General features: G+C 29.7%; 1 protein-coding gene across 4 annotated transcripts in view; it reads left to right on the top strand.

The window, feature by feature from the left end:
* Positions 1-14,269, top strand: part of LOC148301885 (3',5'-cyclic-AMP phosphodiesterase-like) — a 272,811-nt gene that overhangs the window by 135,578 nt on the left and 122,964 nt on the right. For 3 of the 4 annotated variants that reach the window (XM_088272552.1, XM_088272550.1, XM_088272551.1), the window contains one exon: positions 12,387-12,572. In XM_088272552.1, the coding sequence (XP_088128678.1) occupies positions 12,387-12,572 (186 nt within the window). Of the gene's footprint in view, positions 1-3,885; positions 4,131-12,386; positions 12,573-14,269 lie in introns of those variants that run through there. The other variant, XM_088272553.1, reaches the window with a different exon arrangement.

Raw genomic sequence — 14,269 nt, forward strand, 5'->3', positions numbered from 1 at the left:
TTTTATTCGCGTTTACAGTTGACGATCGCTTTGCCTTATTAGAAACTTATAATATAATTACTGAAGACCTTTAAATACTTTTTGTATATTTTTACATCGTTTTGCTTAATTAATCAAATTCTGAATAAATGTACAACAGATTCTTTGATCTTGTACAACTATATATTAAATTAACATGTAAATTTAATCCCATAATAAAGGTTTAAAGAAAAAAATATTCTTTTAACTGATCATATCTTAAGGCGGACAATTTAATTTAAAAGGTGTTACGTCGTACTCGAAATTCATATCCATTTTTCTAGAATTTTTATTTAATAAATTTTCACAAAAAAAATCAGATGGTGCATAGGATGCCATATCTAATCGACGTTGTGTTAACTCAAGTGTTAATTACATAATATCTCGGCAAGATGAGTGCTGTGCTCTAGATTGTTATATTTGGGAAGAAATATATTTGAGGGATGCAGATGACGAAAGTGAAGGAGTTTTTAGTGAAGGATATGACCATGACATAGAAAAGGAAATGGGGATAAACGGCTGAGGCCATCGGGGTCCCATACTCTTAGTCGTACTACTTGTTATGAGTACATTTGTAATGCGTCAATCTTCTATGTATGCATACACATATTATGTTTTATTATACATTATGTATAATCGTGATTATTTTCAGGTCATTTTTTATTGGAGTTATTTTATTAAGGATCTAAATTTAACTGTTCTTTTTTATGTTGAAACACAATAGAAAGGAATTGGAAAGTATACATATCTAGTTTGTACAATGCTTTTGAAGCATTAAAAATATTTAAAATCTATGAAACAATAATATCGAAAACATTGAAAATGCCAAGTGGCAGAAGCTGTCAAGAAGCCCGCTGTTCGCCAAAAGCAATGCTTAGTAAAGCGTGGGTTGCTATTACGTTCAACGGATGACGCTGCCATTGCGGTCAAAAGAGATATTTTTACGTGTCACCAGTTAAAACACCTGTCACAGGTGAATATAAAAACACGCGTATAATATAAAATGATGTCTTGTTAAAATATTTAAGTAATCGGTTAATTAGTTTAGGAGATTTTATATTCCGAACCAAAGAACATTTAACTACATTTATTTTGTTTTTTTTAGTTGTTTTATTGGGCATGCATCTCCGGAAGCACACACAGTACACAAATTTCTAGGAGTACTTCGGGTTGCGCAACATCGTGTCATCGCTAATATTCTCCTTTCCTCTTCTTAATTACTGGCACCTACTATTTTTCTTCCACTTCTTTGCGTTGTTTTATTTAAATGCCAAAAGGGGTCAAAGAAAAAAAACAATCAATGTTTGTTAAGTCACGTAAAAATCATATTTTTTATGATTTTTCAGCGTTACTCGTTATTCCTACTCCTACGCCTTACATTATGACGTCAATGGCGTTGCGTGCATGTCAAAATATAATTTTATATGTATATAATTACGTACCACAAGAAAGATGTCTTAAGCTTATATATTCATACATACGCTTTTGTTACTATGTACGTTGGTACTCACTTTCATAATATACACTTCAATTCGGGAGAATTGTTCCTTTATTTATTTAATTTTTAGCTTTGTTATTAAAATTTACTGTAACAATAAATGGAAAGATAAGTATTTTATTATTTCTCTCGATAAATAATTTTGTTTTCATGTCTAAACTGTATTAAAGAAGCCGTTTGATATGTTTTAAACGTCTTTTAAAATCTTATTATTTATATCAAACATTGGATTTTTTACTGTAAGGATGCTATATATTGATACTCATATATTGTATACTCGTATAACATATATTATAGCTGCCTTAACCGAGATATATCTTAATTTAAACCTTGTATCCAATGCAAAAGACAATCAAGTTGAAAACAGTGTTTTTTCTAGAGGTACATCTACTAGTAGACATAACCATGATCGGCCACTATTCGCCAATTAATCGGCTTATCAATCAGATCAGAAAATAATATAATCTTGAAAATTACAAATCCAAAATGTTATTTAACAAGCATTATCGTTTATCAAATTAAAAAGTCGCGTGAAGTGAAATTGGTTAGTCGTTAGCGGAGTTAAATAATTTATACTTATTTTTTCTTCTTTTTTATTATTTATCTAACTCTAATTAGCATCAAATGGTGTATAGGGCTCTGCATCGTGAAGATGTAGTTATCTTGACCGTAACATACATGAATGCGAGGTGATCAATTCTGCGTCCAGAGCAATATTATATAGACATTAGAGTGACACTGATGTGTGTTATACCCCCTTGGGAATGGAACTCGACACCCCCAACATGGTAGTTACATTACGGAGACAGACAACAGTCTTCAACACAGACAACTTCTTCTTTTTTTGATACATTTATTTTAAAATTCAAAGAATAATTTCAATGTGTAACAGTTAAAATTCAATGATTAAATATTGCGTATACTCATTTTGGTAAAATCCATTTCTTTTCTCTTCATAATTATTCGCCTATTCTATGATAAACACTATTTTATTACTAGGGTAAACTAACTATTTGACCGATTAATGAGCTAAAAAAATGGACCACCTAAACTAATAGTCGGTCCATCTCATGTTACTTTACTAAAATAAGTGAATACTTACCTTATGCGCTGTTAAAATAAAGAACATAAACGCAAAGGTACTATTTGACTGAATAATCAATTACAACTAATTATAATATATACGAAAAACACGATACGAAAAAACAATCATATTTAATCATTCTGAATGTAAGTGCGTGGGTTTAATTTGCACCGAATAACGTTTCCATCGTTTTAATTAAATCATGAATATTTTTCACTGATCGATCGAATGCTTATTTGTTAATTAGATCACATGATTTGCACGTTTCGTTAATCCTTCTCACATGCCAAAAATAATCATACGTAATATGAACAAAAGTAACGAGAGCTCGGGCGAGCAGCAATCCTGTAGCAGCAATCCTGTTTGTTATAATATTATATCGTGTCATTTAGATCCATTACAGCGTGACGAATGTCTGGTAATCTTTTATAAAGTGATACATAATTGATAATGTATTTCGAGAACGTTATAAGTGCAGTAACTGCAATTTCACATGACATTTGTTTATTTCACTTCTGTAAATAAATAAATGTTTTATGTGCAGATTTGAGGGTCTTTATTTTATATATATGTACATATATTTATTAAGGAGTTTTTTTCGGTAATTGTAAAATTAATGTCAACATGTTGAAACAATAATAAAATATTGAATTGTTGCTATACCTCCTATTGATGTAATATAATAATTCATTTTTATTACATGAGAATTTTGTCCGCCTCCGTAGTGTAGTGGTCAGCACGCTCGGCTACCGTTCTGGAGGTCCCGGGTTCGATTCCCAAGGGGGGTAAAATAAATATAAGTATTCAATATTACCCTGGACTGGTACCTGAAGCGGAGGGCTGATCAACTTTCCTTCATATGTAAAAGATCAAGATATCACTGCGTTTATATAACGCAGTGCCCTATGCACCATTGGGGTGCGGATAAGGGTTTAAAGAATAATTTTAACACTGGAACCAGAAATAACGATACGATAAAAAGCAACAAGTGATAAAAAAAAAACACCATTTAACATTGTAAATATGGTGACAATAAATTGAATAAAGTTTAATTAAATAGTCGCAAAACATTATTTTTTAAATGTAGCATAGTTGTTTGTTTGTATTTAGATATAAATAAAAAAATAATACATTTAAATAAATATTTATTTGTAAAGCGACTTGTAACTTTTTCGTAAGACAGAATGAATTATTTATTTGTGATTTGATCCAGTCGGGCACGGGCAGTGTATGTGTAATACATGTGAAGAGACAGTACGATTCGAGTCGCCAAAACGAGTCGTCGCGTTCATTGCCTTTGAACTGAAAATGTACTAATGTTTTTGTTGTATAAAATTGTGTAAATGTACTCGGCTAATATTGGCCAGAACGTTATCTCACTAATCAGTTTATGCAAATAACATTATCAACAGTTTAATTAATGTGGTTCTGTGTTTGTACGCGATTAAATCTAGTGAATGTTTGTGGTTTAAAATTTATGTGGAAACAACATCATACGGCTTCTGTTTTTTTTTCACTCCATATTTTTGCGTTAGTGTATTTACATATTTTGTTTGGTATAAATATTAATGAGTTCATTAGTGTACACACATGCACAGACATACACACACATATATATATATATATATATATATATATATATATATATATATATATATATATATATATATATATATATATATCGCTCACTCCTTTCAAGAACGTCATAAATCAAAAATCGTCAATTTTCAGTTGTGCGTGTTTTCGAAATGCCTAGAAAATGTACTATATCCCAGCAAAAGCTGCATATTTTAAACTTAATATTTACCCGCTCCAGGGCGGAAAGTGTTGTTTTTGCATTATGAAGAAAAGGTTTTGTTTAATTATTTTTTGAAATATACTAAATATTTTTCAAATGGAGAAAAAACCTTTAGGTTTTACCTAAAAAGATCTGTTGCGTAGTAAAAAGTTCAATAAGTGGCTTGATATTTATTTTTAATACATTGTGTTATATTTTTAATCTTTAAAAACGTTCTCCTGAAAAATCAAGTTTTTTGATTTATGACGTTCTTGAAAGGAGTGAGCGATATATATATATATTTATATATATATATATATATATATATAAACACTCAAATTACGATTTGAGAATAATTTAATTTTTTTTAGCTAAGAAGCGTCGACCCTTTCCCGGCAAAACATTGTAAACGTCACAAAGGTTAATGACGTCTTGAATCAGTGATGTGCGTATTCACAATTGCCTTTTAATTTTGATCTTGTTACGAAATCGTACTAAAACAGTTTTTAAAAAACAAGTAAAATTTCAAACACCACTTGTTAAGTTTCATATATTTCTAATGATGAAATATCCGTTTAATCATGGATATCCTTTTTATTTTAGTACATTCTAAATTTATCTTACTTAACTCATTGCACGACCTATATTTCATAACAATTTATGTGAACTATCAAAATATAGGTTTATACCTTGATATATATATTTTAATATTATATATATATATATATATATATATATATATATATATATATATATATATATATATATATATATATATATATATATATATATATATATATATATATATATATATATATATATATATATATATATATATATAAAATATATATATATATAAATATATATACATATTTTTATATATATTATGTTAAACCCTAATTATTGTTTTGAAAATACTGCGATCACGTATTTTCACGTCTAATAATTTACTTACTCGAATTCTTATCAAAATTTCAATCAATCGTTCAGACGAAATTCAAGTAATACGACTCTAAATATGTTTTAAACAGATATATTTGTAAAACCGTAAAAATTTACACACTTCAGGAACACTCTTAGGATTGCTTCAATGTGTAATGTTGTACATTTCCAAATTACACGTAAACTTATGTGTACATTCATTTAATTTTAATTTTAACATGTGCGATGTATTGCGGGAAAATAATCAATGCTTTTATATTTTAATTAGTGGGAACGACAAATTGGCAATACATTTATATAAAACACGTTACAGCTACCCAACAAAGTACGGCGCTACTTATGCGTGTCGTGAAAAGCAGCGATCATTCTTTCGCTCCGGTTTTACTGGCAATAGTCGATATGCAGTATTTGACGAAAAATAGTATTTTTGATTGCAGTGTTAAACAATCGAATATTATTCTTTATACAATATCATATTATAAAGATATGTAACATACAGGGTTTTTCCATTCCTTTTTTTTATACAAAAACAATTAGACGAATCAACGTTTGTGCTTACGTAATTACAATCTTTATTTATATAATTTGGCAAAATGATAGAATACGGTATTGTAATGAATGATATTTGAATACTTTTTTTTAGTAAAAAAACTTGACATATAGTGATTTCCGGGACCTTTTTCGTTTTAAAAAAAACCCTGGTTATATATATTTACCAAAAAAAAATAATATTGTGTATAGAAACAAATGTTTTCATGTTTTCCTTTTAAATACAACGTCGTGTTATAGGTCAGTTACAGAAAATCATATGCAATCTCTTGATATTTTAATCTTATGAAAATTTAAGCATTTTAGAAGAATAAGTATTAAAATTGAATATCGCATTTACTTAGCATTCAAATTACAGGAAGTGGTTTTTTGCATCAATCTTCATAGCTCTCGATTAAAACTCCTAATAAAATATATTTTTAGGTTTGTTTTAGATAAATCCTTTTTTCTTTACTGAAAACTTATTTTTAATATACAAAATATTACTTATGTAGAACTAGTTTCATCTTACAACATTTTGAGTGTGTCCAAATACTTGTTCACAAAATCTGGATTATCTCCAATTACAGGAGTTATTTTCATATTATTTTTTGACATCTCATCAAAGATGAAGAAGAATATGGAAGTCTGGGCATTTACGGGGCTTACGACCGTCATAGGCTGGTTTGAGTGATCACTTTACACACGTGTAACATTCACACGTGTTTTTTGAATGTTACACGTGTGTAAAGTGATCACTCAAACCAGCCTATGACGGTCGTAAGCCCCGTAAATGCCCAGACTTCCATATTCTTCTTCATCTTTGATGAGATGTCAAAAAATAATATGAAAATAACTCCTGTAATTGGAGATAATCCAGATTTTGTGAACAAGTATTTGGACACACTCAAAATGTTGTAAATAAATTATCTGGTCAAATTATAAGCTTAATAATAAAAATGAAAATGGTATTTTCTGGCGTTTCTCATGTGTGTGATTATAATCCGGGATTCGGATCTCACATACTAATATAAGAGTTTCTGCTTAATAAAAAGCTTCTTTACATCTCACCAATAGATGTCTCTAGTGAAGTTTTAGTGATTCATGAACAAGGTTTCTAAATTGGTTCATATATATAGAACTTCCAAGAATTTGAGTAGTTTGGTTGTCAATAATGGGTAGAATTGGTGAATGTTACACGTGTGTAAAGTGATCACTCAAACCAGCCTATGACGGTCGTAAGCCCCGTAAATGCCCAGACTTCCATATTCTTCTTCATCTTTGATGAGATGTCAAAAAATAATAGTTTCATCTTATTTTAGTTTTTAGCAATAACTTAATATTATTTGAAATATTTTTATTAGACTACTTAGTTTTATTTCATACGACTAGTTTCGAAAACATCTGTTGTTTTCGAAACAATAAACAAAATAAATCTTAATTAGTGGTCTAATACGAGTGTTTGATTTTGAACACTCAACTTTATCTTTAATAAACTATTTTTCCTTAAAAACGATAAAGCGAAATATTTATATATATATATATATATATATATATATATATATATATATATATATATATATATATATATATATATATATATATATATATATATATATATATATATATATATATATATATATATATATATATATATATATATATATATATATATATATATATATATATATATATATATATATATATATATATATATATATATATATATATATATATATATATATATATATATATATATATATATATATATATATATATATATATATATATATTTAAATATATATATACATATATATATATATAATATTCCTGATGAGTAATTTCCATTTCTCATTTTGGGATATGGGATTAAGATTAACAAAACTGAAACACATATGACGTAGTTTTAAAATAAAATAAAAAATTAAACAAAGCTATCACTAATTTATAAAACTATCGTGTGTTTGCATTTTCAGTATTTATTAAACCGATCAAATTATAATAAGAAATACATTATTTTTTGGCAAGTGTTGTGTTGTGTTGTGATATGGCCTCTGTCGGGAGCGACGTAGGGTCCTTGCGCACGTGGGGCGGGAACGTGGTGCGCGTGCGCCGGCCGTCGCGCAGCCTCTCGCTGTCCGGCCCCGCGCCCGGCTCCCCCGGCCCCGGCGGCGCTATCTACCTCGCGTGCAGGCCGTGAGTAACGTCAGCTGATCGAGTAGCGGCCGGCCTTCTTGGCACGTGGACACGTGGACACGTGGATCTACACTCGTGTTAGGGCAATCTTACTTCTCGCACGACAATACACGAACCCCAAACTAGATGATGGCCATATTCTTAAATCATGCTAAGCGATTCATTTCTTCTAACTCAACGAGAAATCTCAACTCTCACAAAACGCTCCGAATGCCATCCGACGTTATATCCAATTATTTTTTTATTTTAAAAACATATTACATGCATAAGTCACATATTATATAATATTGCCGATGAGTAAATTCCATTATTCATTTTGGGACATGGGATTAAGTTTAACAATCTGAAACACAAATAATAATGTTTGAAAAAAGATTTAAGAAAATTAACAAAACTAACGTAAGACAGAATATAAAATATAACACAATAAACGGTTATAGTAAATAGGCATGTAAAATACATAAGGTAAGAAGCAAATTCAGAATGAACAAATGAAAAAAATATAGCTTAAGTATTTTTTAAGTTCATTCATTTTGTTTTAAATATTGAAAGCATTAACTTTGTGGATCATATTGATATATTATTTTGAGAAAAGACTTATGACATAAATTAAACCCTGAAGAGGGCAACAGGTTGTTGCCGAAACAAGTGAGTGGATCAAAGTCTTTTTATTTCTCAAAATAATATATCATTCATTTTGGATCCTCGACTGGGTTCTATGCAAGGAACTTACTCCAAACTAAGTTGTGTTTATCAACTCTTCATTCATTTTATGTCCACGTGTATTATGATGATGAATATCACTATTAAAAATCGGTTTGGTGTTGCTGTGAGTCGTTTGAAAGATTATTTGTAACATTTGTAATCTCATATAATATGTTGGGAGAGTGTCGAAAGGTTATGTTAGGGCAATTTTATTTCTCGCACATCAACATAAACGCCAAAGTATATCGGTGCTGTTTTTAGCATGCTTTTCACATGGCCGTCCAACATCGTGTCAAGCGAGTCTTTTTTAACTTGTCGAAAAATCTTAAATTACATACAAAACACATGCTCCTAATGTCATCTGACACTGTCCGTCAGTCTTCGTAGCGTATCGTGGTGGATGTTTTTCTATGTAATGTTTGTTATAAATAAGAAATAATATATTAATTCGAATATAATAATATCAATAATTGAGGTTAAAACAAAAACAATAACAACAAAATATATATGCGTATTTATTTTTTTTAATTACACCTGTCAATCAAAGGTTCTGTTGCCTCTCGAAATTAGTCATGAATACAATAAATTTCACCATTTTCACCATTTGTAAAATTAATCTAATATTATATTTATCCTGCAGACTCAATGGCGAATGAACAATATAATAGATATTTTGTATATATAAAGTATTATAACTTTGTGGTATTGTAATAAAACACTATTTATTTTGATGCATTTATCGTATTTCTCTCTTTCAAAATTTTTTTTACGCAATTGTCAAATCGTAATAATTTTATTTTTATATCCTGATGATGGAATACTTTTCCAAAATCGGTAGTCACAAATAAGTGTTTATAAAAGTGGTATTACACAAAGTAAACAATGTATGATAAGGAGATTGTTTTAATATACATATGTAGAGTTCGTAGTACACCTACCGTTATAATATTGTTCTGGCCGTCAGATGGATGTGAAATACTAAAAGTCACTAATACCCCAAACCTTTGATGTCGAATAAATTTTGGAAACCGAAATAATGATTTTTTTCTTATATCTACTTTACCAAATACAACAGGTGTTGGTTACGGTTTGAAAATATTATCTTTATTATACGTAGGTACTTTTTTCATAAAAAAATGATAAAGAAAAAACATACGTTCATGATGTTGTATTTTACTTCACGTCGAGTTTGTTATCCAGCGTTTGGAAAAAAAACCCTAGAACTTGCTTAAAGTAGAATTTCTGGTTTAATAAAATAAGTGTGATTTTTTTTTAATTTTTCAGGATTTTCCTGATGTGTGATGTGTAATCATTTGGAAAAATAATTCGTATATGTGAAATCAAGTAAAGATCTACTGATTCTTGACTTATAATTCCTACCATAGATTTCTACCATTTTGTTTGTATTGGAAAGTGTTTCTGTCATTTGAAATATACTTATACAACTTTTGAAATTTGAGTAATTTGGTTGTTATTGGACGTAGAATGGTAAATGCAACGTTGCATGAAAAGTGATTTTTAAACAAGCCAACGACAGATCATCAGTTTGTATCAAGTTATTTTTAACTCAATAACTTCTTATACAATGCTGAAAAACGAAATAAAATGAAAATATTGAATAGGTGTCGATAAATAAAAATGATTGACTTCCAATGGCATTCCTAAGAGAGTATCATCCATCATTATTAATTAAACAATAATTACAAGTTAAAGTAACAATTTTTAAATTCAATCTCAATTATATAAGAGATAACCATTACCTTTTTGGCGTGTAAAAATAACTTTAACTACACAGTAAATGTGTTTACATCACTGATATCATATTATATAGTATTCACATTATTAGAAATATTTAAAAAAAAAAACATTATTTGAGATAATTTGATGATCGGTCCAAATCATAGTTATTAGAATAAAACTTGTTCGGTGATTGTTTTCTTTAAGACTACTTTGTGTGCACAACTTTACCCACTTTACTATTGTGTGCATTATTATTTACTATGATATACCTTTTTTATCACATATACTATACAATAAGAACATTGAACTTTTATCCATTTATTATGTTTGAATATTTCAAAACTCGTGATACTTTTATTTATTTATTATTAACAATAATGTTTTTTTTAATCAATAAAGAGTGCACTTATATTTGTGTTTGGTATCTCCATAAATAAGAGGAATTGTGAAGCTTATTGTGAGGAGCTTACCTAAATACTATCTTAGAGAGTGTGTGACCATCATTCCTCAACGATGGTCACATTACAAAAAAAGATACATTTTTACGTATCAAAGTTGATAAACAATATGCAGTAAATTGATACAAATTAAATACATACATTGCATACCAAAAAATATATATATATATTTATTAATGTTAAAATTTGTTAATGTTAAAATCAAGCGAGCAGCAGTTACTTGCTAGTCATTTAGTAAGTGATTTTTCATAACGTTGCAAACATTTAGGTAAATAAAATCTGAGAATTATTTTTGTCGTGCGGAAAATAAAAAAAAAGGCACGGAGGGTTTATAACATCGAACATGTTTTATACTTGAATTATTTATGTTTAAATCGTGGTTTTTCTGGTGTGGTAACCCCAAAAGACCTGGTAACCAAAAGGTTAAATATTATCCATAGACAAGTGATTAGATGTATGCAGTGAAGTATACCGTTTGAAATGGTGCCAGTATTTCTACGTTGTTCACGTTTTTGAGCTTAGGACGGTTTTCATTATTTATTCGGTGTTTCTTAATAACTAAATAAATATATGTCAAACAAATTTACAAGTGAATGTTATACTGACATTATTTTATGTTACATTAGGTTTGGAGTGGGAAGCTCCTCCCAAGCAAAGATTTAATGTTTTAATTATTTTTGAAAATGAACACATTTTATATTTTAATTATTTATATTTAAATGCGCTCTCTCAGACGAATGTGTGGAAAATCATTGTATGACAGAATCAAAAACAAAGATAAAAGAAAGTAATATAAGGCTTAACTAGGGATAATTGAAAAGATTAATAAGAGTTCATTCAGGTAGTATAGACATGTGGAGCAAATGTTAACGAGAGAATTACTGAGAAAATATATTTGGCGAATGTGACCGGAAGAACAGAACGAAGAGAGCCGAAAAAGAAAATATGATGGTGTCAAAAGTCTGCGCAATCGGAGGGCATGTATGACTTGATGTATGGATGTGAAGTGAGCGAGGAGTATATGTCAGTACAGAAGAGTGTGGCATTCCATCCTCTCTGCCTACCCCTGCTGGGAAACGGCATATTATAGTAGTAGTCTTCTTCTCCGTCATATTCCTCATTGCTGAGGGTTGTGACCCATGCAGAAGCAATGACTCTTCCCCAGTTATCCCGTGACTGCGCTGCACGTAGCGCCATCAACCACTGAGGTGCCTGCTGCTGCCTTAATTTGATCGGTCCATTGTGTGGGGGATCTCTCTCTCCCTCTCTTTCCCTCCAGGCTACCGATCACAACTAGAGTAGTAGTAGTAGTAGTAAATCGTAGTTTTTCTGGCATAGAAACCCCGAAAATCCCGGAAACCAAAGGGTTAAAAATTAGAGGTATCTGTGTAAGTTGAGTATTATTCGTCAATCTGATGAATGTTTGTTTTCGCATTACAGTTTTGATGTGGAGAATGGATCCGGCGTGGGGGGGCGCAGCCCGCTGGAGGGCGCAGCCTCCCCGTCCGCGGGGCTGGTCCTGCAGAACCTGCCGCAGCGGCGCGAGAGTTTCCTCTACAGGTCGGATAGCGACTTCGAGATGTCGCCCAAGTCGATGTCAAGAAACAGCTCCATCGCTAGTGAAAGGTTGGTAAATTGGATTCATATTTTACTAATACATTATTATTTTAAGACTTAATGCAATTCATTATCTGACATCTCAACATAAATAAAGAAGAATATGGATGTCTGGGCATTTATAGGGCTTACAACCGAAGCTTCGGTCGTAAGTCTTGTAAATGCCCAGACTTACATATTCTTCTTCATCTATGTTAAGAGGTTGAAAATGTAAAAAATAATTTCTAAGCGGAGATAATCCAAATTTGTGAACAAGTATTTGGACACACTCAAAATCACTCTGTATTAAACACCTAAACGTTTAAAAAATATATTTTTTACTCTTACGAAAAAGACAATTATAATGCAATATTTGCATATTAAATTTTAATAATTTTCTAGTTCAATAATATAAAAGTTCACAAGTTGAATTAACCATAGTTTTTTTTTATTATTTTATTTTTTAAATATTAATCTTTCTTTACATTCCTTTTTTAAAACTACAAACAATAAATAAAAGAACACAAAAATAATATCGTATATTAAAACTGTTAATATTTAAATTACCTACAAAAAGCGAAAATATTTTTCATAAAACGAGTATCATATTATCCACTATAAAAAAAAAATATGTAAAAAGGAATGCACGGTGGCCTGAAATTATAGATGGTATAGATACTGATCGTTTTTCTTAACTATAAGGAACAATTAATTATGTACAAAAAATATATTTTTACGAATAATTATTTGCGAAATTGACGAAAGATTTGTCATTCTGGTTGAACTTTGATGAATTTCGATGATATAGATCCACTAATGGGAATTTTTGGAATGCCCGGACCCCCCGCCCACTTTTAAACATACATAAATGTATATTATAAATATTTACAATCGTAGACGAATCTGCGAATGAAAACTAGAATAAAACGGTTTATTTCTACGATCTGCACCTATTGAAATGTAACGAAAGCTCTCGTTTCCAATTTTCCGTTTGGGTGAGATTCTTGGGAAAACGGACTTCTCGATAAAATAAGTTAACGAAACGTTCGCTAGGCGGCACCAAACTCTTTAAAAGAACGGAAGAAAAATTTTAGTTTTTTAAGTTAGAAGTTTAGAAGTTTTAAAATATTATTGTTACTTTTAATTTTATTTCATAAAAATATTAATAATCGTTGAGTTAATCCGGGTGGTAATTTTTTTTATTAAAAGATAATTATGGATTATGAAATAATTCGAATATTTAAAAAATTCCAGCATTCCATTCAACCACATTTTATCACATTCTGTATTCTAAAAAATATATTTTGTAGTTTAAAAAATCACCAAATATAGTTTTTTTTTAAATACTATAATTGGTATTTACGCCGTGATTTTGTAAACTACTCTAGCAGCATATTATTTGAAAATGTAAAAATATACCATGACGACTTTTCTGAGCAAAAACATATATATCGCTCACTCTTTTCAACAACGTCAAATATCAAAAATCGACAATTTTCAGTTGTGTATTTTTTGGAATGCCTAGAAAATGTACTATATCCCAGCAAAAGCGGCATATTTTTAACTTAATATAAGCGAAAGCCTTTACTAGTATTATGTAAATAACATCATTGGGGAAAATCACCACTTTACTAAAAACGTATTTAAAAAATCCAAATAGAAACAGATATCTTTACCGTAAAGGATTCCTAGTACTTATTTCAATTTCCTTAGTTCTGTTTTCGTTT

This window comes from Brachycentrus maculatus, unplaced genomic scaffold (genome assembly GCF_059751285.1).
Source record: "Brachycentrus maculatus isolate JH-2025_06_01 unplaced genomic scaffold, ASM5975128v1 h1tg000508l, whole genome shotgun sequence".
Classification (NCBI taxonomy): domain Eukaryota; kingdom Metazoa; phylum Arthropoda; class Insecta; order Trichoptera; family Brachycentridae; genus Brachycentrus; species Brachycentrus maculatus.